The following is a 26,891-nucleotide window of genomic DNA, read 5'->3' on the forward strand; positions in this document are numbered from 1 at the left end:
CACAAGGTCGAATTTTTGACTGGCGCACTGCCGATCGACCGGGTGAACACCGCCGCAGCCCATCAACTACGTGCTTATGAGTAAAGTGTGTACGCCTGGTCCACCGATGGTTTCTCTTGTCTGGCGACTCGAGAAAGAATGCCCGCTTGGCAGGGCTGCCCCTTGAGGACATGTCGACTGCCGACTTTGCACAGGGCTGACGGACAAACCCTGCATGGTCTGCGCCGCCCTTGCCGTGCTGACACAACATGACCGTTGGGGTTTACGTATGCAACTATGCATGCTAGTACGTACAGACACCGTCAGCAGTTTGTCATAGTCTCTTGGCAGATCCTTTGAAAGGTATCTTGGCAGATCCTTCGGACGCCATGCGAGAGACGACTAGGCAGCCATCCTATGCCATTGAGGACTATACATGCATGGCCAAACGATTGACAAGGAGCCGTCGGACGGTAAGAGAATGAAGACAAGAATGGTTGATGTCGCTGTGTTTAGGCTATCACTATAAGCCGTCTTGGTATCTGAGGTCTTGCACCGCCGCGATAAGAGACCTGGAGGCCTAAATTAGCACAAAGTAGAAGAAGCGAGTTGTGTCTTCCCCGACAAAATCCTGAAGAGCATGCCCATCATCGTGCGCGGCACATGAGCGACGCCTCTGGGATGCCGGTAGTTGGCTGGGACGAGTTCTTGGCAGCTTGCCGAATTTTGGCCGCTGCATGTACGCTTGTCGATCAAAGGATGAAGCGAGGACAAGCTTCAGAGTCCGGGCGATGGACTTTTGGCATGCCCTATGACGTTTGCGCATCAGCCTAGCCAGAGTGTCTTCTCATGGACACTGTCCCTGGGTTCTGGTCCCTGGGTATAAATTGGTATGTTCTTCCACGGCCACAGAAACCCCCTTTGGAAGCTACATCACTCGGTCAAAGAGCACATCTCAACCCTCAACTCTCAAGAATGCATTTCCAAACAAGCGCATCCCTCCTTGCCCTCTTGGGCGGCCTGTCGCATGTGCAGGCGTACTGGCTCGTCGCCTCCGCCATCACTGGCTTTGGCGGCCCCGTAGGAGGAACGGGCAACCAGTGGCTAGTTGCCGACTCACTGGACTGTGACGTGCTCAACAACGCCGGCCTCGTCAACTCAGCAAGCGACGTCAGCAGCAATGATGGCGTCCGCGTCGTATGGGGCGACGGCGACTGCGCCAACTGGCCTGGCACGGGCTGTCCCACGGTAGCTGAGCAGCACTTCCCCGACTTCCACCGAAGTAAGTGCATCCAGGAGCTTGAACCTCCTCCTCCGCAAGAACCTTGACGAGTGAATTTCGCTAACACCCCTTCCTTCAATTTACAGCCTGGTACGCTGCCCGTGGCAACGACTTGGTGGACCTGGATGACAACGTCGTCGGTAACTGCGTCGTCAACACGGATACGGACAAGCAGTGCGATGTCACGGCTGGCGTGGTCCGCTATCAGAGCCTTTTGGATTGCACCTTGTACTAAATGGGCACATGGCTGTGCTAGCATGTCGTGACGTGCCCATCGAGCGGCAGTCGGGGCTAGAGACGCTGCGTCAGCTTGAGAGTTAGCACCCCTGGAACCTGAATAGATCCTGCTCTTATAGATGTCTCGTTCAATACGACGCCGTTTTCACAGGGATGTGTCGCGGGAGCCATGATGGGTGTTTGCAAAATGCATCAAACACTTCAAGGACGGTTGTATAACACACCAACGTCGTGGTTCTTCAAGCCTGCCTCCGAATTGCGGGGGTTTGGACTTTGGGGACCATCGCGCCATATTCCGTCGTCGTTCTTGGCGAGGTGGCGGAGGAGAGGAGAGATCTTGCTGTGTCCAATATAGGGTAGCTCACTACACCGCTGTCTTATGAATATCCGATTAGGCCCTAACCCCTCTAACTGAATAATGTACTACATGACTGGAAGAAGCGGATGTAAGATACTACGCCGTTCCATCCAGTACACACATGAATCATAACCCCATGATGCAGTCCTTGCTTGGTAGCCGCCCTACATGGGTCAAGCTCGCCTTGGCGCTCCCTGTCGCACTTCCAACCATCTACTTGGCGTACTTCTCGTGGCAAGTCTCGCGCCATACCTCATCGACAAAAGGCCGTCGCCCCGCCTCACGCACGCGTGACGCGCCAGCAAACGCCCTGCCCTGGACGCCGGCCAGCCTACCTGAACAAGTGCGCGCGGACGACGCGGGCTGGGTGCTGACATATGAGCGCGTCGTGTCCCTTCCTGTGCCTGTCTCTAGCCTGGCCATCCCGGCCACGATCGTTGCGGATGAGGGAGAGACGCCCTCGCTGCTCATGAGGGCGTACGCCGTGGGTGCTCAAGTCGCATTCAGCTCGACGCCGCAGGCGTACTTGATGCGCAACGCCATAGGCGAACCCCGCCTCCGACGCACTTTTGATAAAGATTGGATACGGGCTCTTGCTTTCCACAATGGTGATATCGTCAACGGTGTCTACCGAGTGGCGTATCACGGCAAGGGAAGCACCTCACGGTCCGAGCGAGTCGAGCTAGTCATCGAGGCCCCTCTGTCGTTCAAAGGATCTGCGCCTCACGGTTTGATCCTCGCCGAGGTGCAACTTGATGACGATGGTGATCATGTGTTGTTTGTGAACGAGACGTGGATGTGGAGGCGGGATGACGAGAAACCAACACTCATTGAGGGTTCAGTTGGTGGGTGGTTTCATTCACTCCTCGCTGGCTGGCTTGTCATGAAAGGTATTCGGAATGTCACGGGTTGATATGGAAGGGGAGCTCTGCAGTGCCTCGAGGTTCGTCATGTATTGCTCGCTTGCACTGCTCTATTGGGTCTTCGGGCATGTATGGAATGCAGCATACAGCAAAAAAACGACCTAGTCAATCCTGTGTACTCACGTGGATTCAAAGCTCTACTAACACTGTAGATCATACAGCATGGTCGTCTCTATCTCGAGACCCCCGGATTCTGCCCTCTTCACAAAGTCTGGTCCCAGAACGCCTGCAGTCAGACTACCACCCTGGTTACCGGCCGACAAGTTCCGATCGTACAGTAGCGTGGCGCCCGCCTGTGCCAGGAGCATGGCTACAAAAGGATAGCTACCCGCCGCGTACCGCATCTTGACAAGACAGCCCTTGCCGCGGTTCTTCTCCACGGACGGGTCCGCCTCCACGAGCACCGTCGCCGTAAAGGGCTGGCTCTTGCTTTCCTCCGCTGTAGGGCCGCTGCCCACGGGTGGTATACTGCGTAGCAGCAGGTTCTTGAACCAGGCGAATCGGACGAGCGAGAGCAGGAAGATGATAGTCTGGTAGCGAAGGACACTGAGAATGCCGCCCAGGTACGAATGGGCCCTTTCGTACTGGTTGTACTGAAACTTAGGGCCCCAGCTACCCTTGGGACCACCCAGCAGACCCCAGGATCTGTTGATCAGAGTACGGGCCTGAAGGCCCGTCATGGAAGAGTCCGAGAGCAGACCGAGAACAGGGTGCCGATGGACACCCCGGACGGTATTTACTGTGGTAGTGTACGGCACCGGGGTCAGTAAAGAGGGATCTCCTGCTGCGGCCGTGTCTTTAGGACCGCCACTTGCGACTGTGATCATTGTCCGCAAGGTGCCGCCGCTGACGTTGGAGCTACTGGGTCCGTCAGCCTGTGTGTTGAAGCACCTGGTGCTGAGACAATGGTAAACTTACTCGAGATAGTCTGCACGGAGGGTCACTTTGCCCATTTGAGTCGCCCACTTCTCAGAGATCGTCCGATGCGCGTGAATGGCGAGGAGATCCATCTCGCCCGATAAGGCGCCGCACGCGTGAATGAGCTATGTGCATGGCCGTGTCAGCCCCTGTGTCATGCGTACGTGGAGCTTGTCCTTGATAGCGTGTACTTACGGCGACCCCGTTTTCTTCTGCTTGCTTGTGATACTTGGAGATCCAATCTCGGAGCAAAACTGGCACCGAGGCACTATCAAGCTGCCGTCAGACGACTCTCCTCAACGCATAGGACCAAGGACAAGGAGGGCGACGAACCAGTCCACGTAGTCTGTGCCTTGCTGGACACACGCCTGCACAACTGACTCCCCATCTTCGTGGTAGACCACGACGCTGATACAGACTTTGGCCTTGCCAATCGCCGCGCCGAGCGTCGTGGGATCATTCGGGATCACAACCTCCAATGCTGTTGGGCGCCAACTTAATTAGCACACGTGCGACGGACGCCAACCCAGTTCAGGACGGGAAGAGATGCTCACATGGCTGCACTCGATCCGGACAGGCCGACTTGAGCTTGGCCGCCAACGTGGAAAGGCGCTCCGGCGAGCGCCCTGCGATCGCCCACTCGAGGTTCGTGGGCAGGTTGGCTGCAATGTGCTCGCAGACCATTGTGCCCGTAACCCCCGTCGCTCCCATCACGATGATACCGTAGGGCCGAGAGGCCTTGTCTTTGGCCGCGACCATGGTGCTATGTTTGGTCAATGTTCAATCGCGTTTCGTGCAATTGAGAGTCGGTTGTCACTTCGGCTTCCACGAGACAAGGCGAGAGTTCCAGGCTAATAACATCGAATTGAAAGGCAGAACTGCATCTCCTTATGAACGAATGTGGCATGTTCACGTTGGTTGGCGGCGAGACGATGGCGGACATTTGGCGGAGTTGGCTGGCGGAGTTTGTGCGTGCAATGTATGTGATGCGATCTCAGGGGTAATTGTTTAGTCGGTGGAGGAGGGTGTACTCCATCATGCGGACTTTTTCCTACCCCATTGTCTATCTAGTACCTATAGCGAAAGCCAACCGTCTTCCAATCCGTCACGTCCTCGTAGTCCTCCGGCCTTAGCTGCACCTCCTCGACCACTTGCTGGACATTCCTCACATCTTCTCCGATAACTTTGCCGTCACCCACCGCACCCGCCGCGCCCGCGCTGCCAACAAAGCCCTCCACAGCAGCGCGCTTCTTGTTCAGCCAGATGAGGTAGCCCCGGAGCATCAGGACCATGACGATGACGAGCGCGTAGCAGATCATGATGGTCTGAAAGGCCGTCTGGTAGGTGGGCGCCTCGTACTGGCGGAACAGGTGCGGTCCGGCAATGTTGCCCGTGCAGTACATGATGAAGATCATGGCGGTCATGGTCATCTTCTTGGTGACGCCGCGGTAGTTGGCCTGCACGAGGGACATGTTGAGAGGCATGGCAGCCGGGCCCGGGGCGAGGAGGAAGTAGGCGAAGAGCTGGACGCCGTGGGAGATGTGGTCTCTGTTGTAGATCATGGCGGCGCCGGTGACGCAGGGGAGGACGACGGCGATGATGAGCAGCGTGTTGGCCTTTCGGAAGCGCCCGGCGAGCCAGCCTGTGCCGGCGATGATGCTCGCTGTCAGGATGGAGTAGGGGATGTTGATGAGGGTGCTCTGTAGCGAGGTGAAGCCAAACGACTTGACGACAATGTTGCTGAACGACTGCGAGCCGCCGTTGGGGATCTGCGAGAGCAGCTCGATGCTGAGGATGAGGTAGGTCTTGGGATCCATAAAGCACTCTTTGACCTGCTCGAGCTTCCACTTGCTGTTTTCCGTGATGCCCGTGCCGGCGACGACGACACGATCAGCCGCGAACTGGCGCTCCTCCTCGTTGAGGAAACGCGCCTTGGTGATGGAGTCGGGCAGCCAGATGAAGATTGGGATGGACCAGAGGAACGTGCCGACACCGAGGATGATATACATCCATCGCCAAGGTCCGACGTGGTCGTCAATGTGGCCCACGCCATAGGCCAACAAACTGGAGAGCAGTCCGCCCACAGAGTTGCCTGCGAACCAGATGCCCAGGCGAAAGGGCATCTCGTCACGCGTGTACCAGGTCGATGTCAGGAACATGAAAGCCGGCGTGATGGTGGCCTCTGCGACACCGAGCATGAAGCGCACAGTCACGAGTCCCGCAAAGTTGGTGCAAGCGGCCGTCATGGCCACGGCCACGCCCCAAAAGACCGTGTTGCCGGCAAGGTACTTGGCAGTAGGCAGACGAGCGATGAGAATCGTCGTGGGATACTCCCAGATGAGGTAGCCAAAGTAAAAGGCGCTGCCCAGCCAGCTGTACTGCTGTCCTTGGAGGTTCTGCGATGGTCAGCATCAGTCTGCCTGGTACGTAGCCACGAGTGTCTTCGACTCACATTGTCGTCGCGCAGGCCAAACACGGCAGCACTGGATAGGATGACCTTGTCCATAAAGTTGAACATGTACGTGACGAACAGTAGCGGGATGATTGTGCGATCAATCTTCCTCAGCACTCGCTTCGCCATGTGCGGTGTCGATGGCTCGACGACGACGGGTGAGGCCATCGGCTCCATGGTGATGGGGGCATCGGTTGCTGGTTGACTGCCCATCTTGACGAGGAGATGCTCTGGTCCCAGGTGTTTGAAGAGAAGCCTTTCTGGGTCGATGGGGGTCGCGAAAACCAGATCCCTCATGAGGGGACCATCATCTCAAATAGTCAACGATCACCACGTCGCATGCCCTCCATACAGCAACCTTATCTGCTGCCCCCTGCTGCCGACTTCGGCTGCCATATCAATACCAGAGCCTCAGCGCCCGCACATCGACATACTGGGTCAAAGAAGCGGCGAACCATGTGCTGGTGTGGATGCGAGCGGAGGCATTGGACGCGAGAGTTGTGGAGAGATGGTGCGAGTTGCGATAACTGAGGACGGAGGTGGTTGTTGTCGGTCGGCACAGTCCGCTCGCTTTTGGCACTGTGTATAGCTCCAACTTAAGGGCGGTCAAGACAGTGCGACGGATACTTGGTCCGGTGACGATTGCCGACGAGCCCACCTGACAGGACCATTTGAAGATTCCCATGTCGACAATCGGCTTTGCCAGTGCGCAATTGGCTGGATCCCGAAACCGCGTGTCATGTAGCGATCCTTCAAGCCTTATCGAGGGAGACCTTGACTATGGGCAATTACGGATTGCGCCGGTTCGCGGTCTCTCAACAGACTCTGTCATGTCGTAAGACTCGTGACTCGTAACATGCCAAGTGGTCATTTGGCCAACGTCCAATCCTCTGTTGGTCACCCAGCCTCACAGAATTGCCAAAACCAAAAGAAAATCCAAGGTGAGAATCGACAACCAAGATGGACGGCCTTGAGATCAGCCCCTTCATCCAGTCCCTCCCCAAGATCGAGATCCATGTCCACATTGAGGGCACCCTTCGCCCTGCCATCCGATGGGCCCTCGCCCAACGCAACAGGATACCAGTCGTCACAAAGGGCGTCACGTACCACACATATGAAGAGCTCCTCGAGTCCTACAAGGTCACATACAACCATCGCCCCGAACAAGGCGGGAGGAAGGATGTGCCCACGTTCCTGGAGGCCTACTTTGCCGGATGCGATGTGCTGAGGACAGAGGACGACTTTTACGACATGTCCATGGACTACCTCAAGAGGTGCTCTGAGATGAACGTCAGATGGGCTGAGCCATTCTTCGACATACAGGCGCACACGAGACGGGGCATCCCATTTGAGCACGTCCTGAATGGGTACCTTCGTGCGCAGCAGGATGGCGAGAAGGAGTACGGCGTCAAGAGCAAGTGGATTTTCTGCTTCCTCAGGGACGAGCCAGTGGAGGAGGGCGCAAAGGCCTACGAGCAAGCACTCCCGTGGGCCGATACGCCAACTGGCAAGGGACTGTTCCACGCTGTGGGACTAGCGAGCAATGCTTTTAAGCGACCACCCGTGTTGTTCAAGCAATGCTTCGAGAGAGCCAAGCAAGATGGCCTGCATATTACCACACACTGTGACTTTGGACAGACAGACACCCATGAGCACATTCGCCAGGCCATCTTCGACATTGGGATCGAGAGGATCGACCACGGCCTTGATGCGCTCGACGACGACAAGCTCATCCAGGGCCTGGTGGACAAAAACATTGGCCTCACGCTCTGTCCCCACGCGTACCACCGACGGACAAAGACAGAGGTGCTATTTCCCAAGCTGCGCCAGCTACTGGACAGGGGCGTCAAGTTCTGCATCAACAGCGACGACCCCGTGTATATGCACGATGTATGGGTAGACGGCAACATGGAGAAGGCGTACCATTATGGGGGTCTGACCAAGGGGGAGATGGTGGGACTGGTGCGCAACGCCGTGGAAATGTGCTGGGCCGATCAGTCGGTCAAGGACTCGATACTGGAGGAGCTTCAGGATATTGATACTGGCGAGGACCTTTAGCAGGGGCAACATTTAGTTAATTCGAAGTCTCCAGAAGGACCGACTATCAAAGCATGCCAATCAAGACCAACGCCAACTCAGCTCAACCACCTCCCGCACCTCATTTCTTCTTCAAAGGCTCATCGTGCACATGCTGCCACTCCTCCACAAGCCCCCGAAAGTCCCTCGGCAGATACGGACTCGTCAGCTCGCGCCACCAGCTCCCCTTGCGATGACTATTCAGCCCCAAATCACGCAGCAGCATATCAACATACGGCAGACCCTCAAACACAAAATCAGGCAGACTCGCACCGTAGCCACACGGGAAGCGCCACTTGCCCCACTGCGTGTGCAGCATGATCTCCTCCGTGATCTCCGCCTGCGTCATGGGCGTCCGGTCCAGCTGGTTGGCGAGGTAGGCCGCGATCCAGTGGCCCTGGATGGTGGCGCACGTTGACGTGCTGACGGTCGATACGGCGCCCGAAAAGGCAATGTTTCTCTTAAAGACGTGGCTTGACGGTACGATGAAGCGGTAGTAGCGCAGCGGCTCGCCCGCCTTGGGGGTGAACTTGAGGGTGGGCTGGTCGGCAAGGCGGGGGAACTGGGTGAGGACGTCCTTGTCGGCCTTGTCGTTGAGGGCGCGGAGCTGACCAGGCGTGCAGTCGAGTCCAAAGCTGTTGTCCTTGAGGCCCTGGAACTTGATGGTGGATTCCTTCTTCCAACCCGTCGAGCAGACCATGGCGTCCGCAGCGAGGCGCGTACCATCCGCGAGAACGACCGTCTTGGGTTCGATATGGTCAATCTGGCCGACGTGGACCTTGACCTGTCCTGAACGGACCAGATCCCAGAGCGAGGTGTTATAGTTGTGGATGCTCAGCCCGCTGCCGATCCAAAAGGCCGAGTTCCATGGCTTCAGCTTCTTCATCTCCGGGTGCTCGTCGTAGCCGACTGCGGTGATGACATCGTCGCCTAGGGTCTTCCAGAAGAAATCAGTGATCCAGCGCCCAATCCTCGTGCCGTGCAGCAGCCTCCTGATACCGGGGAAGCCATCCTCGCCGCCCCAGGGACAAGGCGCGAACCAGGTCATCCACCGGATCAGGAGCAGCTGGTCCAGTCGTTTCTTAAAGGGCGTCACCTTGGAGGGCGTGATCCAAACGGGACCGTGGCCATTGTCACGGACGACGAGATGGACTGTCGACCCGTCCATGGCCATGGCGTACGCAACGTCGTAGGCTGACTTGGCACCACCCACGACGACGGTGTTTTGGGCGCCCTTGAGCTCGTCGGCTCGGGTGCAAAAGTCCTTTGCGTGGAACAGGGGCGCGCCAAACGTCTCTGCGCCCTTGTACTCGGGCATGTTGGGAGTGCTGGTCAAGCCAGTGGCCAGGATGATTTTGGCGGCGCGGTACGTCTTTGTGCCCTTGGGCGTGGAGACGTTGATGCGCCAGGCCTCGTCGTCTGTCGGCTCCACGACGTCGACCTTTGTGTGGAACTGCACCTTGTCAAAGAGGTCAAACGCCTTGGCAAAGTCCGTGAGATATGTGTGCAGGACAGTGCCGGGGATGTGCTGGTCCTTGGCCACGCCGTAGGCGTCCGTCATGGGGAAGTCTGGATACTCGTAGGTGCCGCGCATGTTGTTTGACTTGAGGCCTGGGTAGAGACGGTTGGCCGACCAGGTGCCGCCGCAGGACTCGGCCGACTCGAGTATGGCCATTGTCGAGGTGGGCATCATCTGGGAGGCAGCTTTGGCCGCCGCGAGGCCATACCAGCCTGCGAGGGTCAGTATTGGTCTCTAGAAGAGAAGTTCAGAGGGAGTGCTATTGGAGCACTAGATTGGGCAGTGAGAGGGACGTACCAGCACCAACGACCACAATGTCATAGGAGCTGTCGAACTTGCTCATTGTGAATGTCAGACTTGTTCGCTCTCGAGGAGATGTCAGGTCGCACGATGGACAGTCAGCCCAGCGAGTTCGCGAGCGATATCACAGCTCGAAGGGCAGGCCGCCAGCAGCAAGGCTCAGGTCATATGTTTCTAGCATCACACGATACGACCACAGCCGACACGAGTAGCACTTGGACCCCCGCTCTGTGCACCGTATCTTGGGTAGGGGTCTTGCGTCTCCTCACTCTTGTCTCTATGCAGCGGAATTGACCCTCGACCGTATCCTCCTCGAGAGGGGGCTGACCCGCCAGCGGGGTCAAGGATAAGAGGCATCCAGCCAGTGCCTTAGCCGCTTTCTATGTCGTTGATGTCGGATACCTACACCCCCAGCTGGCGATAAGGAGGAGGAGGTCTGCACTAGACACAAAGCTGGCTGCAGGAGTGGCATCAACGCTCGCGCGGATTGGACCCTGATGTCGGAATGCACCTTCGGAACATGGACCCACAGAGTCGGAAACAGGGCCCAGACCCCAGAGTCTAACGCCAGCGCCCGAATCTGGGGTTTGGCCAGCGTGGTCCGACAATCGGCTCGTGGACTCGTGAACTGTCATTCATGGCTTAGGAGTGAGGGCGGAGGGGACATGAGGGCGGCCACAGTCAGACTCCCAACGCCAGCTCCAAGTGGCAGTCAGATGGAGGGTTCCTACTACGTAGACGGGCCATATTGCTTCCTTGGTATGGTATTATCTTCTATATTCTTCTAAATGCGTGTAAGTGATTTCTAACACAGCCGCCAGATGTAGTCAACTTGCCAACCTGAGATGGCACCGCTGTCTTGTCGTCCAAGAACCAGCACCGTAGCCCTGATCCGCTGGCGGAAACGACCAGCCTACCGAGTATCCAACCCATCAGGACGACGCGGCCACCTGGGCCTTGACCCAGGCCTCAAGACCTCCCGCCGCAATGATCGCCTGCACATTTGCCGGCAGCTGGCCCACCTTCTCCGTCCACGTCTCGCCGCCCTCACCCTCGGACACCTCGACGACGCTACGCTTCACATCCCACGTAAGCGTCCACCCCGTGCGGCGGGTCGGAGATCGGTTCTCCTGGCCCCCTTCACCTGCCGAGAAGCGGGCGCGCAGTCGCTCCACGAGACGCGGCACTTCAAGACCCATGAGTGCATTGTTGATGCTGTTGCGCGCAAAGATGTTGCCAAAGCTCCCCGCCACCACGAGAGGGATGTGGCGCGCCAGAAGAGCCGTTGCGGCCTGTTCGCGTGAGGAGCCGCATCCAAAGTTGAAACCGGCCACGAGGATGTCGTTGGGCCGCGCGCTGGCGCCAAAGTCCGGATCGTAGTTCTCCATGCATGCCTCTGCCATGTCCGCCTTTGACACCTGGTCTAGGTACGTCATGCGGCCTGGGTAGATGGCGTCGGTGTCGAGGTTGTCGGCGTCGCAGAAGAGGATCTCGCCGCTGATACGCTCGGGGAAGCCAGGCAGGATCTCCAACGCGGCGTCGTCGGCCTTGGAGGGATCGGGGCCGGCAGATTCGATCCGGTCGATGAGAGACTCGAGCTGCTCCACCATGTTGCCGAGCTCGTTGACAGGATTGGGCAGCGCACCATTGCCGTAGCCGTGCTCCACGCCCGACCAGCCCTCTGGCACCTGGTGGGCGCCAGGACCGGAGATGACACCACTGAGCGCACTGGCAGCGACGACCTCGGGACTGGCCAGGTAGGCGCGCGCGGAGCGTGCACCGAGACGTCCTTTGAAATTGCGGTTGCTAGCACTGATGCCGACCTCATCCGGCTCGAGCAGGCCCTTGCCTAGACCGATACACATGGCACAACCCGAGGGAAGTGCCTCGGCGCCCGCATCCAAGAGAACCTGCCAGTCGCCGGCGTCTTCGGCCGCCTCCTGCTCGGGCAGCGAGGCCGCGGCAATGTATAGCTTGACGCCGTCGGCCACCTTGGGGATGACGCCGCCATTGGCCTTGGCGGCGTCCTTGATGACTTGAGCGGCCGCTGCCAAATCCGATGCGCGACTGTTGGTACAGCTCACAATGTATGCGCGGTCGATCTTGATGTTCTGCGGGGCCAGCTCGTTGAGCGGCGTGGCCACTTTGACTGAGTTGGGCCCTGAGACGTACGGCGAGAGGGTGGAGAGGTCAAGGTAGAGCTGCTTCGCATACTGGGCGCCCTCGTCGGCGGTGAGGGGGTTGGCAAACAGCTCGTCGACCCTCTCGTGAGTGATGCGCTGTCGCGTCGTCCGGTCGTCGAGCATGGCGGCCTCGCTGGCCTTGCCGCGTAGCCAGCGTTCCAAGGTACGGTCGATGGGGAACAAGCCCGTCAGGGCTCCCCACTCACAGCTCATGTTGGCAATGGTCATCCTGCTGTCCACCGATAGGCTCGCCATTGTCTCCTCGGAGCCGGTGAACTCAATGGCGTGGTTGAGCACATCGCTCTTAAAGAGGCCGCAGAGCGCGACGATGACGTCCTTGCCTGTCACACCCACCGGCAGCGTCCCCTTGAGCGTGACGCGCGCAATGGGCGGGATCTGCCACCATGTGCGACCAGTGGCCAAGATGCTCGCGGCGTCCGTGCGGACAATGGGGGTTCCGAGGCAGCCCACAGCGCCGTAGTGGGTGCTGTGCGAGTCCGAAGCCACGGCCATGGTTCCAGGCCAGGCATATCCCTCCTCCACCATGATCTGATGACCAATACCTCGACCTGCGGGATACCGGTCGATGCCGTGCTCCTTGGCGAACTCTTCAATCTGGGCGTAGCGCCTCAGGTTGGCTTCGCTGGTGTCCTGTACGTTGTGGTCGATTGTGAAGACGATCTGGCCCGGGCGCTTCACCTGGGTAGCCCCCATGCTCTTGAACTTGGAGATGATGGCGTGCGAATTGTCATGAGACATGGATCGCTCGGGCTCCAGGCTGATATAGTCGCCGCTCCGGACGAGCTTGCCCTCGGGGAGGCCGACAGCATAGCGCTGGACAATCTTCTCCGTCAAGGTCTGGGGCGGTTGCTTGCGAGAAGCGTCGAAAGAGGGGAGCCCTTCCGAGAACGACGGTGGATTGGGGATGGACGTATTCGGCGCGCTGGTCGCGGAGCAGCGACGGAGGGTTGTCGAGAGCGATCGCAACTGATGAGGCATCTGGCGGGACATCTGGCTCGGCACCACTCGGCTAACAGACCGAGTCCACCCAGACCGACACTGGAAGGGTCAGAGGAGATAGATCGGCAAGAGAAGCGTTTCGCAGATACTCACCGGTCTGCAAATCATGGCGTGCAACCCATTGGGCCGCGCGGCCGCAGTTTGGCGATACATGGTGATGTGGTTTGTCGAACACGATAAAAGTTTCAAAGTCGCAGATCGACGAAATGCGGGTTGGTGGAACCATGACTCTTGGTGCCTGGAGCACGTGCTGGCTGGGGAAACGGGCACGTGATCACAGTTGCGTGCACCAATGCCACCGGCACCATTACCAACCCGCATGAACACATACTACGATATCATGTCACCAAAGCATAGGAGTCATCCCGTGTACAAGTATCTGACACAGTCAATTCAGTCATTTCGCCCCTGGCGCCTCGTAGCTAATCAGCCCATCAATGGTGCCCGCGTGCAGGCCGCCGGTGATGGCAATGTCCGCGCTCGTCGTGTGCACGCTCGCGTCGCTGAGAAGGTAGACGGCGGCGCCGGTGAGGTCGTTCTGTGTGCTGAGTCGCTGATTCGGGGGCGCCATCCACATCTGCTCGCCCTCGCGCTTGCTCTTGCTCTCGCGGACGTTGCGCGTCATGTCCGAGTCGACGAAGCCGGGCGAGATGCTGTTGACGCGGATGCCGTGCGGGGCGAGCTCGACACCAAGCACCTTGTTGAGCATGGCGACGGCGCCTTTGGACGCGTTGTAGGCGGCCATGCGGTACCCTGGCAGGGCGATGTGGGCGGACTGCGAGGCGATGAGGAGGATGCTGCCCTTCTTCTTGCGCTCGATGAGGTGCTTGGCGACGAGCTGGACGGTGAAAAAGGTGCCGCGCACGTTGATGTCCTGGATGCGGTTGTACTCGTCCCAGGTCTGCTCGATAAAGGGCTTGTCAATGGCGATGCCTGCTGCCGGGACCACGCCATCCACCGTCCCGAACTCCTGGATCGTCTTGTCGAACGCGTCCATGATACCCCCTTGCTTGGACACGTCGCTCTGGATGTAGACGGTCTTGGCGCCAAACTGGGAGGAGAGCGCGGCGTAGGCGTCCGGGTTGGCGGGGGACGGCTGGATGTCCCAGATGGCGACGTTGCCGCCCATCTCGCAGATGGCGTGGGCGAGGGCGAACCCGATGCCCTGGGCGCCCCCGGTGACAATGAAGGTCTTGCCGGTGAGCTCAAAGGCAGAGCGCACCGAGGTGATGGGGTAGCTCATGGTGGTCTTGACGTGAGGGCTTGATGTCAAGGTGAGGTCTGGACGATTGATGGACAGAGATTCCAAAAAAGGTAGTATAACAGCATCACCGCTCAATCGCAGCTTCGAATACAGCCACGGCTGGATTCATCGAGACAGGTGGTTCAGCTGCCCCTCTGGAGTTGGAGCGGAACGGACTCGGACGCCTGGCAGTGGAGATGTCACAGTCGGAACGGGCTTCAGTCGGCTCCAGCCCTCCAGGCGCTGTTCAGCGGGGTTGAGTGTCCTTTCCGACGCCAGGCTGATAAGGGTCCAGGCACCACTGGAGCCGCTGTAACTCTAGCGGGACCCCCGCCGTGGTCCGACATGCAGTCCAGGTGTCCGGTCCAGTCCAGTCGCTTCTCCAACCATGAGGGGTGCCATGATGATGATGATGCACCAATGCCTCTAACCAGTCTATTTGGTGTCGACTAACTACGTGTAAACATATACTTGCTCAGCACTGAACCAGTCTTACGACTCGAACATTGAAGCGTATCCCGCAACCAGAGCACAATGTACGCAGACATCACGAAACCACCCGCCCCTCTACCCTCGCCCGACCTACAGAAGCTGGCGCAAGGCATCGCACTGCTCCCACCACTCTCGCGACGGGGAACCGGGCCTGGCCTCATCCTGCTGACCACGCCGGAGGCGACAGACGAGGCCATCACAATCACAGACAAGTCGCCGTCACCGCTCGTGAAATGGGCGGAAGAGGGCTATGCTGTTGTCCAGATCCCCAGCTCGATCCTCGCGTCAGTATCAGCTGAGGATGCGCTGAAAGAGGCCATTGAAGGACTGGGCGCCTGTGCCAAATGCGAGCCCAAGGGGAAGATTGGACTCGTCGGTAGGTCAACTAGCTTAGAAGATGCATCATGACTGACATGAGTGAACAAGCTTACTCGGCAAGACTATGGAAAAGCGTGAGCGGCATCTTGGACCAGTTCCCCTCCATCGTGGCCAACGTCGTCTACCTCGACGAAGCTGATGTTCAAGACCTCGCAACGTCTCCCAACCCAACGCTCCGTCACATTGTTGGGCCAACCGCGCCGCCAGCTCCCAAGTCAGCCACCCTCGTGGAGCATCGGTATCCCTCTGTACAGTCCTTCAACTTTGTCTCGCCCAACCATGCGCATTTTCACTACAATACCGATTCGGTCGCGCACACGCGGACGCTGCAGTTCCTCAAGCCCCGAATGGACGGGCCCTACTTTGACCTCGAGAGCATCTGGGACGAGCACTGCTACTACGAGTTTGCGGACCGCAGCGTCGAGCACACCATGAGCACTATGGTCCAGGAGCCGTATGTGAACCACGCGCCCACGTTGACGGGCGGCATCGGCCGGGCGAAGCTGACAGATTTCTATCGCCACAACTTTATCTTTAACAATTCCGCCGACACGGACCTCGAGCTGACGAGTCGGACGGTGGGCATTGACCGCGTCATTGACGAGTTCCTCTTCAAGTTCACACACGACCGCGAGCTCGACTGGCTGTAAGTTCTCTGTCTGACATTCTACCTCACATCGAACTAATGTATCCAGCTTGCCAGGCGTCCCCGCCACGAACCTCAAGGTGCAGGTGCCCTTTACCGCCGTCGTCAACATCCGGGGCGACAGGCTCTACCATGAGCACATCTCATGGGACCAGGGCACCGTGCTTCGCCAGCTGGGGCTGATGCCTGAGTACCTGCCCTTCCCGTACAAGGTGGACGGCAAGGAGGGCGACTGGGAGTACAAGGTGCCGGTGGGGGGCGTCGAAGTGGCGGAGAAGATGAGAGACAGAAACTCGGTCCAGAGCAACGAGATGTTTGGATTCAAGATCCGGGAGAAGAAGCGTTAATTCACATTGGCTGATGCAAAGACCACACGCTCCCCAGATTTGTACTCGTGGGTGGCGCCTTGCTAGAGCAGACGTTATACCGATTTGGGGCACATAAACCGCCAAGGCGGCCCATAGCGTCGTGATGATGCTGCTGTGCATCAAGCGTTCTCCAACGCACGATTCACGGGCAATCGACACAGAATATATATATTTCACCACCTGACATATCTTTCCTCGGCCATTGAACGCAGCAAGCACATCAACATGGCATCTTTCCGCTCCATACTCGGCCTCGCACCCTCCAAGGCGTCTACAGACGACAGCGTCCTCGTCATCATCGATGCACAGAACGAGTACGCGTCAGGCAAACTGGCCGTCCGCGACGTCGATGCATCCCGGGCCAAGATTGCCTCGCTGCTGGAAAAGTACCGCGCAGCTGGTGCCCCCCTTGTGCACGTCGTCCACGCCACGCCCGAGGGGGCCCCCATCTTCACGCCCGGCACCGCGCTGGCCGAGGAGTTCCAGGAGTTGACGCCGCGTAGTGGCGAGTCGGTTGTCACCAAGAACTTCCCCGGGCCCTTCACCCAGACGAACCTGCACCAGCTGCTCCAGAAGACGGGGCGTAAGAAGGTCGTCGTGACGGGCTACATGGTGCGTTGCATTGCTACGTAGTCTACTAGAGAGATGCTAATTCCCAATGCAGGCCCACGTCTGTGTTACCATGACCTCGCGCCAGGCCATGGAGAATGGCTACGACGTGGTGATTGCGGGTGATGCTGTCGGTGATCGCGACATCCCCGGCGTCAAGGGGGACGAGTTGACACGGACGGTTCTCGCCGAGCTGGGGGATGCCATCGGGACTGTCGTGCAGAGCGACGAGATTGTATAGTCGGGGTGGTTGATCTTCAATCTACGAACTGTATGTAGTTCAATCTTAAATAGATTCTCCTTCGTGAGCCGACACTCGGAAATCCATCAGCTCGTGCAGTAGCCGCCACCCACCATTGGAACCGCAAGTCCGCTTCCGCATCTCCGAGGCTTGCTGATTGTTCAGCAATTGACTCTGGGGCTGGAAGTCGGCACTTGATGCTCCACGGTGGTGGGGACATGACATCGACGAGGGGCGATGAGCGCATTCGAATAGATTCGCGGGTTTTCGGAATATGAAGCCATCCCTCCCTCTTAACCTCTTCGCGATCTCTTCATCTTGAGGAGTTTCACTGCTCAACCAGACACGCTATCCATCAATTCTTAATCGTATTACCTCGTCAAGCAATTCACAATCCATCATGGCTTCCAACCAACCCGGTCGTTGCTGCGCCTTGGGCCACCTGCACGAGTAAGTACATCTTGTCTTGCCTCATCGCGATCTTAGAAATTGTTCGCGACTGGGCAGAAGGTTAGAACCGACACTGACGCACAACAGAGGCACCCCGTCAGGCGAGAACATCAAGATTGGCAAGATTGATGCCTACTTCGCCAAGCCCACCACCACCAACCACAACAACAAGACCCTCGTCGTCTACCTCCCCGACATCATCGGCATCTGGCAGAACTCCAAGCTCATGGCCGACGCCTTTGCCGCCGAGGGCTTCGCCTGCGTCGTCGTCGACCTCTTCAACGGCGACCCGGGCCCCCTCAACCCGCCCGAGGGCTTCGACCTCATGGGCTGGCTGCAAAAGGGCAGCGACGGCAACAACCCGCACGGCGTCGAGCAGGCCGACGCCATCACCGCCGAGGCCCTCCAGTGGGCCAAGCAGCAGGGCTACACCAAGATCGGCGCCGCCGGCTACTGCTTTGGCGCAAAGTATTGCGTCCGTCACTACAAGAACGGCATCGGCGCCACCTTTCTCGCCCACCCGTCCTTTGTCGACGAGGAGGAGCTCGCGGCCATCACGGGACCCCTGGCCATTGCCGCCGCCCAGTTTGACGACATCTTCCCTACCGAGAAGCGCCACAAGTCCGAGGAGGTGCTGGCCAAGACCGGCGTGGACTGGCAGATCTTCTTGCACTCGGGTGTCCAGCACGGCTTTGCTGTCCGGGGCGACATGACCAAGCCGAATGTCAAGCGCGCCAAGGAGCAGGCCTTTAAGCAGGCTGTCGAGTGGTTCGAGTCGCAGCTCTCGCTGGCCTAGATAGACAGATAGAATGAATAAAGATTTATGACTCTATGCCTCCATGAGCTACGATAGCTACGGCTATCCGTAGCTGGCGCATGTAGTATTGGCCCCTCACCGCATCTGTGGGCTAATGATCGTCATGGCTGTAACGTCGCAGCGGCCCAATCTCAGAGCAGGCCATCTGGGCTGTTCATTCTGTTACGGTAGTTGAATGTGACGATAATCACTGTTCAGTTGACCTGTTATCCGGGTTTGGGTCGTATTTCACTGCGATGGTGCCAGTGGTGACTGCCAACTACCGACGCTGACATTGCATGCCCCCGAACTTCAAGGTTCGAGCGATATCTCATAGTAGGGAGTGATCCTGCTGAAGGAAGGTGGATCGACGTGCGTTGCCCCGGCCAGGACATCACTCCTCACTTACACGGTCCCCGCATTACTATCGCCCCAAGACCGGGGGTCATGACAGTGATTCCCACTTTCGCTGCAACATCTAGATCCGAACCGGCATACAATCGCAGATAAAATCGATAAGAAGATGGTAACGTGAGCTTCCAACCTGATCGGCTCAAGCCCGACGCGGGGATGGGAGCGACATGATGGCGTCGACACGAGTATAAGTGGACGAGAACCACTGAACGACTCGACGCTGGACGACTGTTCAAGCCCCTTCATCTGTGAGAATCACGTTCACAAAAGACGATATGCACACTGGCCAGAGCATCGTGTGTCTGTCCGCGCTCGTTGCTCTCTGCCTCGAATCAGCCAAGGCGGCGGTCGTGACCAGCAACCCACAAGCATCTGTCGACCTGAAATGTCGCCATGACGCAAGAGACATCCAGCCGCATCACTTTGGCGTGTGGCCTCCTCCACAAGAGATAACAGAGACCGGCTGCGGCATTCGCTTGAATGGGGACGTGACCATTGTAACCGGAGACACGGCAGATGAGCCCACCATCAGCCTCATCAAGACCATCGTCACCTCAGCTGGCGGAAAGGCAACCGTCTCTACAAAGCCCACCGGCAAAGGGACTCAGATCTTGGTTGGCACGGGGGCCGAGAACAGCTTCGCAGCAGACGCAGCACAGGAGCTCACCGGCCAAGCAGCGACAGACCTCGACGCAGAGGGCTACGTCTTGGCAACAGGCAAAGTCGATGGACAGCTCTCTGTCGTTCTCAACGGCGTTGACACCCGCGGCGCCTTCTACGCGGCCCAGACACTTCGCCAGCTGGTCGACGACCGCAGCGGTGTACCGGGCATCCAGGCGCGTGACTGGCCTCTCATGCCCGTCCGTGGTTCCATCGAGGGCTTCTACGGCATCCCTTGGTCTCACGAGGCACGTCTAGATCAGTTCGTCCTCTACGGACAGCATAAAATGAACACGTACATCTATACGCCCAAGGACGATGAGCTCCTCCGTAGACGATGGCGTGAGCTCTACGAGGGCGACGATCTCGACAAGCTCCAGGAACTCGTCGACACGGCCAATGCCAACCATGTGGACTTTACGTTTGCCCTCTCGCCCGGCAATGACCTGTGCTACTCATCCGAGGACGATTTCAACGCCACCGTGGCCAAGTTTGACCAGCTTCGTGATCTCGGTGTACAGCGTTTCTACATTGCTCTGGACGACATTCCCACCGACGGCTTCCACTGCGACTCAGATGACGACAAGTGGCCGCACGATCAAGAGTGGCACTGGCTCGCGGACGCGCAGGCGTGCTACCTGAACCGCGTGCAGCAAGAATGGATCGAGAAGCACGGCCTCGACGCCCTTGAGACCGTACCGACCAACTACGCCGGCAGCCAGCCCGACCCGTACAAGGACCGCTTCGGCACGCAGCTCGACAAGAAGGTGCGCATCCAGTGGACGGGCGAGGGCGTCTTCTCCCCAAACGTCACGGTCGAGAGCGTCGTCCGCGCGGGCGAGACGTACGTCACTGACACCCTCTTCTTCTGGGACAACTTTCCCGTCAACGACGGGGACTTTAGCCGCCTGTTCTTGAATCCCCTCACGGAGCGTGACCCGCAGCTGTATAAACATCTGCTGGGCTTCACGTCGAATCCCATGCAGCAGCCGTACGCGTCCATGATCGCGCTCATTAATTATGGCGACTACACGTAGAACGGCCCCGTCTACGATGCCAAGGCGTCAATGGACGAAGCTTTGCGGGAGCTCGCTGGCCGTGATGAAGATGTGCACGAGGCACTTGTGGCGTTTGTCGACCTGAATCAGAACTGGCCCTACCGTGAGCCTGAGATCTTTGCGCCCGCGCTCAGCAAGGATATTCAGGAGTTCTGGGCGGCTAGGGAGAAGGGTGGTGGTGGTCCGCTGCGGGAGCGTCTGCAGCTGCTCATGAAACTGCCTGAGCTTTTGTCACGCATGGACATGAAGGGGTTCGCTACAGATGTTGAGCCATGGTCTACGGCCGCCATGCAGTGGGCCAAAGCCTGTCAGCATCTGGTCGCCATGTTGGAGGCCCTGGATGAGGGTGACAAGACGAAAGCTGACGAGGAGTATGGCGAGGCCAAGGCGTGGGTGAAGAAGACGGAGGAGAAGACGGTGGAGACGCTGGATCGAGAGGGCAATCCTGACTCGTATGCACCGAACGTGGGGGATGGTGTCTTTGAGAGTTTCTTGGGGGATGCCACTGCCGTATATGAGGGGACCGGATGAGATCACCGCGGCAGAAGGTTATAGCAGCCATGGATCCTCGAGAAGCTGCTTTGCAGTTCTGCGCTCTTCCGGTAGCCACTTGAGCATAGACCTTATGAACTGAATGAAAAGGCCCTTCTCCTGCCCCACGAGTCGCTTCTCGAGGCTCTCTAGGGACACGCAAGGGACCGTGGCGTCCTCATTGGCAATCCAATTTCCTATGTGGCCGCGGGTCAGCTCCGAGGCCGCGTCCAGGGCAAGTGTCAGATACGGCGTTTACCATTAGGGTCGAAACATTGCTCCGTCGTCTCACTGCGCTTGACAAATTCGCTCGGGGGTGGCCCGGCCAGGGCGACTATGAGCGCCAGGTGCTTGAATGGGTCGTGGCCACCCTTGGCGTCAAAAATGTCTCTGAATAGATGCTGTCCCTCAAAGAGGTCCCATATCTGCCGTGGGTTAGTCTGTAGAGCTTGACCATGTTGGCTGAGAGCGGCGCGCACCAGACCTGCCAAGTTCCAGATGTCGACGGCACTTCCCCATGGCATCTCAAAGATCACTTCCGGCGCCCTGTAGATATGCGGTTGAACAAACGGGCCGGTCTCATGTTTCAACCCGATTCTTGCTTCTCCAAAGTCGCACAAGACTGGCAGGCCATAGCCCTTTCCGCCTACAGGTGGCCGAAAGCGACGGCTTTTGTAGATGGTTCTCGACTCGTCGATCTTCTTACAGAGACTAGTTTCCTCCTCCTCCGCTTTCGCAAAGTTTGCCAACATGGTGTCGTCATCAAGACTAAGCATTAGATTGTCGGTTTTGAGGTCTACTGATAGTTAATGGTGGCGCTACATCCACGAGAAGACACGAGGCTACATACCGGTGTGGATAACTTGTGCCTCGGTATGCAGGAAGTCTAAAGCGGACAGAATCCGCCTCAGGGTCATCTTGAGGAGAGGTAGATTAAACGGTTCGGAATTCAGTCGCATCATCTCCAGCACCGTCATGTGCATTGGCTGCTGCACTAGACATTGGTGTCTGCCTGCTGGTCCGTCTAATTCGAATGCATCATGAAGCTCGCGGAGCAGAGATTGCCCTGGGTGCGGCGAGTTGACCTTGGCGAGATGTTCGTACACCCTGAGCTTGCGATGGGTGGCTGTAGGAAACTTGCGCAACGAGGTTGACACCTTGATAGCCACGTACTTGCTAGCGCTGGCAAGTTCACCCTCTTGGCGGATTGATCATGCTGTCGGGTCCAAAACTCACAAGATGTCATGGCACAGCCAACTTGTTGAATACGCGCCATAGCCGAGCTTGCCTGCGACGCGATACCGGGCTATGAAGACGTCTCCAATGTGGACAGGGTAATATTGCCCGGGCTCGTAGTGGAGTAAAGTTTCCTCTTCAATGGGGGTTCCTAGAGGCAACTCGCCATTAGGAATTTTCGAAAAAGGCCTTGAAGACAGTGAGCGTCGTCTCAGGGCATTCTTGAACGCCCTGAGGTGTGACGCCATGGTCGGTGTTGGTGAGGGACAAGAGATGGCGCCAGTAGGGGGGAAGTATAGCTTTACTGCGCCACAAGACCACCCGCCAAAAGCCACAGTCAGATCGGGAATGCCTGTGCCTGGGGTCAAAGGGAGTGGCTCAGAGGGTACATGCATTGCACAAAATGAGCGTAGTGATAAAACTGCAGAAAAAAGGAGAAAGAGATTAGAGTTATCTGCCGCTTTGCTACATTCATGTTCTGACCCCTTCGTGATCACAACGGAAGGTGGGTGGGCCCAAGATATCATGGAGTTGGTCAGCGGCTCCGGGCGCGCTCAGCTTTCAAGGTCAGACAATAAGTGCTTGCCTTCATCCGCGACCACAATGCTACCAAATCGATGGCGGTGGTAGCGGCCCGTCAACTCAAGAGCGGGATCTGCAAATAGAAAGGGATGGAAGGTTTCACCTTTGAAATGTGCGGTTTGTAAAATGGTTATCCAAGGACGTCATTTTCTAGACTGATTATCATAGCGAAGTCACCTTGAAGAATGTGATGCAGGGTAGGCAAGCTTGCGTCTGTCAACGACGGACTCTAATCGCCAGTTTGTCAACCCACGCGAGCGTCCTGAACCCGGTGTTATCTGCCGCCCCCGCACTCCGCTTGCGCGAGTCAGTTAAGATCTTAATTGACGACAAGCAGCAGGGGACAGGGGACAGATGCAACCCGCGATAACATGTGGAGATGGCACCTGGTCTAATGCCGCTATGCTCGCGACTTGCGTGACCGGAGATTGAGGCCCTACTCCGACAAGTCCCCTCGTCACTTGTCACAACCCTCACCCTCCATTCCACGTCTGTTAGTCCCCATGTCATGCCATTGCTCCGTATTTGGCAGGACAGCCGCCAACCGCGATGCACGAAACGCGAGTCACCAAGCCAACCAGCGCACAGCAGCCGTCTCGATCGGGAAGACGACGAGGACCCTATGCGCTGCGCGCCTGCGATGCGTGTCGAAGGCGCAAGGGGAAATGCGACGGGAACCAGCCCTGCGGACACTGCGCAGGACGAGGGCGGGCCTGCCTTTTCAGCAGCGTCGCGCAGGGCGAGGTCTTTGCGCTGGATGCCACATGCATTGATGACTTGGAACCGCAGGACGAGGACGAACAGAGGGCGTCATTGTCGCCCATGAGAACGCGAGGGTTTGAACCGTTCTCGAATCAGTGCGCACAGGTGCCAGGGCAAGATCCAATGTCACTATCGCAAGCAATCCGGCACGTCGACCAGAGCGAGGGAGGGCAGGAGTCGTTGCTCAATCTGGTGGCGCAGTTGCAACGACAACTCGACAATCTGGCTTCCAGGGTCAACCTGCCTGAGCCGGTGCCAGCAATAGCCCTAGGCGGTCCTGCTCAACAACACCATACCAGCCTGCCATCTCCAACACGTCCGATATCCTTCCCCCAGGCGACCACCCGGCGACCCGACAGCTCGGGCGCAGAGACATCACCCTTGTCTGCGCGCAACTTCTGCGGACCAACGAGCCCAGACTACAGCTTAAATATGGCGCAGATGAAGCTGAGGCAAAGGAGCCACTCGATCTCCATCCAGCCGCGGCCAACGCTGGCGAGCATGAACAATGGGGCGACACATGGCGGGGACGACGAGCACCCTGATGGAATGAGCCAGATATCAACAGAGTCTCGGCGATCGCAGCGGGCGGAAAATTTGAAGCTGCTATACTTTCGGTCAATCCTGGGTCTGGAAGACATCAAAAAGCTACTGCACATTTATCAAGAGGTCGTGGGGGAATTTCATCCTGTCGTCGACATCGAAGAGCTGGCTGAACAGGCCCATTCTTGGTGCAGTGGCTCCGGCTTGGAATCCTCGAACCAGACGGCTGCAGAGGAGAACAATCTGCTGATCCTCAATCTCGCACTGGCCATTGCTTTGCGAGCTGAGTCCACGAGCGCAACGTCTAACGCCGAGATGGCCTTGCAATCGCGGTTCCAAGATGCGCTCAACGCCAAGCTCGCTGCCCCGGCGACAACCATCAAGGATGTCGTGATTGTGTTGTTAGCGGTAAGCATTATCTGCAAATCATCATCCTTCCTGTCTGACCCGAATAGGGCCTGTATGACTACTTCCAGGACGAGCCACGCTGTGCTTGGCGCATGTGTGGCACGGCAGGCCGGCTCTTGATGGAGCTCGGCTTCCACAATGGCGAGGTCTCCAAGCACATCCTCACATCGGAGGCGCAGAAAAGAGAGGTGGCCGTGGTGACAGCCAGCGTTGTCATCCTGGACCGGCAGTGGAGTGCCGCGACAGGCTTGCCGCCCAACTTCCAGGACTCGTCCTTTGACACCGTCCCTCGGCATCTGGTGAGGCGATCCTGCGGCTTTTTTTTCTACATCACGGAGCTAACACATTTACAAGATCGAATCACCATATCTCAACGCCATGACGGCGTTTCTCATCATCAGCGACAAATTTGCCGACTCGATATCGAAGGCGGCAAAGGGGGACATAAACCAAGACAACGATACCTATGAAATCATGAACTTTCAGCTCGAACAATGGCGGAGAAAGGCAATTGGGCAGCAGTCATTGAGCCAAATCAGGGTTCAACTTGCATCTCCGTCGACGAGACCCCCTTCCTGGACAATACTGCTCGCATTACGCGCAGAATCAGTGCGGACGCTGCTGCTTCGCCCATTCTTCTTCCCCAATACCGACGAGGAGATTGGCGAGAGGAACGTCCGTCCGGCGCTGGACTTGGTCTCCAATGTCGTGCACATCTTATACACGCTGGACACGGAGACAGACCTATATCGCATGCAGCGGCCTTTTTACCAGCATGTCCTTGCTTCCACATGCGCTTTGTTCTTCCTGCTGGTCACGTTTGTGGAAAGACGAAGCAGTGAATTCACAGAGAGCGTCATTGAGCATAGGAACTGCATCCAAGCGACCTTTCACATGGCCATGACGTTGGCTGTCAAGTATGGCCCGGTGTCGAGAGCATCTCGGCGACTGGGCAAACGACTCGTGGAGCTACGGGACACCTTGGATCAGTTGGGTGTCCTTGACGTCAATGGACACAGGTCTTTGAGGGACCAGGCAACCGTGGATAGCAGCAGTCATCATCCAATGCCCTGGAACAACCAAGCTGCAGGCTCGTCCAGCGTGGAACACGATCGAGCCACCGCAAGCCAGCCAACGAATCCCCAGGTCTACTCCCAGTTCGTTGGGCCACAGACGGTGATTCAAGGGTACGCATCACATGCACTTGACGGAGACAGGAGCTTTCAAACCGGCTGGGCAGAGTCCATCTTATTCGACTGGCCCATGGCAGAGCAGGAAGCAATGTTTGGTCTGAGGAAGAACCCCTGAATTTCACTCTACGAATAACCAACGGCCGCTTTTGGCCTCTCCTCTTCCACCTTCTTATTCCACCGGAATCCCTCCCATCGCTCAAATCCTTCCGTGACGATCCCCATCTGATCCAACATCCTGCCCGCCGTCTGGTCCACCATATCCTCCAATGTCTCGGGGCGATTATAAAACGACGGCACAGGAGGGAAGATGCACGCACCCGCCCGCCGCAGGAAGAGCATGTTCTCTAGGTGAATGTCATTCAGCGGCGTCTCACGCACCGCCATGACCAGTTTCCTGTTCTCTTTGAGACTGACATCCGCCGCGCGAGAGATGAGGTCGTCGCAGAAACCCGTCCGGACGGCGCTCAGCGTCTTCATGCTGCACGGCACGATCATCATGCCGTCGTGCTGGAAAGAGCCGCTGGCGATGGGTGCGCTGAGGTCCTTGGCTGTGTAGCATACGGAGGCCATGGCGCGGATCTGGGCTTCGGTGAGGGATGTCTCGTACTTCATGGTCGCGAGCGCCCACTTGGAGATGACCAGGTGGGTTTCGACCTGGAGGGCGCGGAGGATCTGGAGGATCCGGATGGCGTAGAGGGTGCCTGTTGCGCCTGTGATGCCGATCACGATGCGCTTGGGGCGGTAGGGGGAGAGGATGGGCTGCGTATGGTGCGGGAGAGGTGATGCACTATAATTTCTTGAGGCTCGTGGATGGTTTGTGCAATATGTTGGTGCTGGCAGGGCTGCTGATGGCCTCTGTAGCTGGTAAAGGGCAGGACGGGCCTGTCGACCAGGGCGGACGGCAGTTCTTGTCAAGCGAGCAGGACGCATTTTCGAGAGTTCCTCCCTTAGAATGACGGCTGTTTTTGGTACGATGGAGTGTTGAGATGGTAGAAGGCTTTCAGTGGCAACCAGTGCTCCGCAGCAGCAGGAGA

The 26,891-nt window shown here is 57.8% G+C and overlaps 15 protein-coding genes across 15 annotated transcripts; 8 read left to right on the top strand and 7 right to left on the bottom strand.

Annotated features, from left to right (window-relative positions):
- The first annotated feature begins 539 nt into the window (after positions 1 to 539).
- On the top strand, positions 540 to 1,895 carry F5Z01DRAFT_169606 (uncharacterized protein). The gene is made up of 3 exons (XM_046257880.1): positions 540 to 1,269; positions 1,505 to 1,565; positions 1,723 to 1,895. The coding sequence occupies exons 1-3, from the start codon at positions 829 to 831 to the stop codon at positions 1,851 to 1,853; spliced, it is 633 nt and encodes a 210-aa protein (XP_046116883.1). The 5' UTR covers positions 540 to 828; the 3' UTR covers positions 1,854 to 1,895.
- Positions 1,896 to 1,995: 100 nt separating this feature from the next.
- Positions 1,996 to 2,769, top strand: F5Z01DRAFT_675365 (uncharacterized protein; the record flags this gene model as incomplete). The annotated part of the gene is made up of 1 exon (XM_046265137.1): positions 1,996 to 2,769. One exon carries the CDS (start codon positions 1,996 to 1,998, stop codon positions 2,767 to 2,769), a length of 774 nt encoding a protein of 257 aa, XP_046116884.1.
- Positions 2,770 to 2,919: 150 nt separating this feature from the next.
- Positions 2,920 to 4,456, bottom strand: F5Z01DRAFT_637714 (Saccharopine dehydrogenase-domain-containing protein; the record flags this gene model as incomplete). The annotated part of the gene is made up of 5 exons (XM_046262308.1): positions 2,920 to 3,676; positions 3,698 to 3,822; positions 3,893 to 3,965; positions 4,031 to 4,178; positions 4,252 to 4,456. The coding sequence occupies 5 exons, from the start codon at positions 4,454 to 4,456 to the stop codon at positions 2,920 to 2,922; spliced, it is 1,308 nt and encodes a 435-aa protein (XP_046116885.1).
- A 308-nt stretch (positions 4,457 to 4,764) lies between these two features.
- F5Z01DRAFT_682201 (major facilitator superfamily domain-containing protein) lies at positions 4,765 to 6,278 on the bottom strand (the record flags this gene model as incomplete). Its single annotated transcript, XM_046265748.1, has 2 exons — positions 4,765 to 6,093; positions 6,150 to 6,278. 2 exons carry the CDS (start codon positions 6,276 to 6,278, stop codon positions 4,765 to 4,767), a joined length of 1,458 nt encoding a protein of 485 aa, XP_046116886.1.
- A 382-nt stretch (positions 6,279 to 6,660) lies between these two features.
- On the top strand, positions 6,661 to 8,266 carry F5Z01DRAFT_169694 (uncharacterized protein). The gene has a single exon (XM_046257883.1). It carries the CDS (start codon positions 7,110 to 7,112, stop codon positions 8,205 to 8,207), a length of 1,098 nt encoding a protein of 365 aa, XP_046116887.1. The 5' UTR covers positions 6,661 to 7,109; the 3' UTR covers positions 8,208 to 8,266.
- Positions 8,267 to 8,307: 41 nt separating this feature from the next.
- Positions 8,308 to 10,087, bottom strand: F5Z01DRAFT_682203 (putative dimethylaniline monooxygenase; the record flags this gene model as incomplete). Its single annotated transcript, XM_046265749.1, has 2 exons — positions 8,308 to 9,956; positions 10,042 to 10,087. The coding sequence occupies 2 exons, from the start codon at positions 10,085 to 10,087 to the stop codon at positions 8,308 to 8,310; spliced, it is 1,695 nt and encodes a 564-aa protein (XP_046116888.1).
- A 677-nt stretch (positions 10,088 to 10,764) lies between these two features.
- Positions 10,765 to 13,443, bottom strand: F5Z01DRAFT_658894 (homoaconitase). The gene has a single exon (XM_046263723.1). The coding sequence runs from the start codon at positions 13,236 to 13,238 to the stop codon at positions 10,977 to 10,979; it is 2,262 nt and encodes a 753-aa protein (XP_046116889.1). The 5' UTR covers positions 13,239 to 13,443; the 3' UTR covers positions 10,765 to 10,976.
- Positions 13,444 to 13,644: 201 nt separating this feature from the next.
- On the bottom strand, positions 13,645 to 14,490 carry F5Z01DRAFT_624495 (putative short-chain dehydrogenase; the record flags this gene model as incomplete). The annotated part of the gene is made up of 1 exon (XM_046261377.1): positions 13,645 to 14,490. The coding sequence occupies one exon, from the start codon at positions 14,488 to 14,490 to the stop codon at positions 13,645 to 13,647; it is 846 nt and encodes a 281-aa protein (XP_046116890.1).
- A 279-nt stretch (positions 14,491 to 14,769) lies between these two features.
- On the top strand, positions 14,770 to 16,476 carry F5Z01DRAFT_169635 (uncharacterized protein). The gene is made up of 3 exons (XM_046257882.1): positions 14,770 to 15,358; positions 15,409 to 16,006; positions 16,056 to 16,476. Exons 1-3 carry the CDS (start codon positions 15,025 to 15,027, stop codon positions 16,351 to 16,353), a joined length of 1,230 nt encoding a protein of 409 aa, XP_046116891.1. The 5' UTR covers positions 14,770 to 15,024; the 3' UTR covers positions 16,354 to 16,476.
- An 80-nt stretch (positions 16,477 to 16,556) lies between these two features.
- On the top strand, positions 16,557 to 17,458 carry F5Z01DRAFT_658900 (Isochorismatase-like protein). Its single transcript, XM_046263724.1, has 2 exons — positions 16,557 to 16,986; positions 17,039 to 17,458. Exons 1-2 carry the CDS (start codon positions 16,600 to 16,602, stop codon positions 17,222 to 17,224), a joined length of 573 nt encoding a protein of 190 aa, XP_046116892.1. The 5' UTR covers positions 16,557 to 16,599; the 3' UTR covers positions 17,225 to 17,458.
- F5Z01DRAFT_169619 (dienelactone hydrolase) lies at positions 17,425 to 18,535 on the top strand. The gene is made up of 2 exons (XM_046257881.1): positions 17,425 to 17,674; positions 17,762 to 18,535. Exons 1-2 carry the CDS (start codon positions 17,625 to 17,627, stop codon positions 18,468 to 18,470), a joined length of 759 nt encoding a protein of 252 aa, XP_046116893.1. The 5' UTR covers positions 17,425 to 17,624; the 3' UTR covers positions 18,471 to 18,535.
- Positions 18,536 to 19,159: 624 nt separating this feature from the next.
- Positions 19,160 to 21,306, top strand: F5Z01DRAFT_689008 (F5/8 type C domain protein; the record flags this gene model as incomplete). Its single annotated transcript, XM_046266064.1, has 3 exons — positions 19,160 to 20,477; positions 20,531 to 20,535; positions 20,582 to 21,306. The coding sequence occupies 3 exons, from the start codon at positions 19,160 to 19,162 to the stop codon at positions 21,131 to 21,133; spliced, it is 1,875 nt and encodes a 624-aa protein (XP_046116894.1). The 3' UTR covers positions 21,134 to 21,306.
- F5Z01DRAFT_689020 (kinase domain protein) lies at positions 20,731 to 22,617 on the bottom strand (the record flags this gene model as incomplete). The annotated part of the gene is made up of 5 exons (XM_046266065.1): positions 20,731 to 21,330; positions 21,393 to 21,558; positions 21,613 to 21,932; positions 21,984 to 22,315; positions 22,370 to 22,617. 5 exons carry the CDS (start codon positions 22,615 to 22,617, stop codon positions 21,152 to 21,154), a joined length of 1,245 nt encoding a protein of 414 aa, XP_046116895.1. The 3' UTR covers positions 20,731 to 21,151.
- A 794-nt stretch (positions 22,618 to 23,411) lies between these two features.
- F5Z01DRAFT_170004 (uncharacterized protein) lies at positions 23,412 to 26,091 on the top strand. Its single transcript, XM_046257885.1, has 3 exons — positions 23,412 to 24,664; positions 24,712 to 24,963; positions 25,019 to 26,091. The coding sequence occupies exons 1-3, from the start codon at positions 23,501 to 23,503 to the stop codon at positions 25,970 to 25,972; spliced, it is 2,370 nt and encodes a 789-aa protein (XP_046116896.1). The 5' UTR covers positions 23,412 to 23,500; the 3' UTR covers positions 25,973 to 26,091.
- F5Z01DRAFT_675378 (phenylacrylic acid decarboxylase) lies at positions 25,981 to 26,787 on the bottom strand (the record flags this gene model as incomplete). The annotated part of the gene is made up of 1 exon (XM_046265138.1): positions 25,981 to 26,787. One exon carries the CDS (start codon positions 26,785 to 26,787, stop codon positions 25,981 to 25,983), a length of 807 nt encoding a protein of 268 aa, XP_046116897.1.
- Positions 26,788 to 26,891: the final 104 nt, after the last annotated feature.

The sequence above is a fragment of the Emericellopsis atlantica genome, assembly GCF_019669845.1.
Source record: "Emericellopsis atlantica unplaced genomic scaffold F5Z01scaffold_18, whole genome shotgun sequence".
Lineage (NCBI taxonomy): Eukaryota > Fungi > Ascomycota > Sordariomycetes > Hypocreales > Bionectriaceae > Emericellopsis > Emericellopsis atlantica.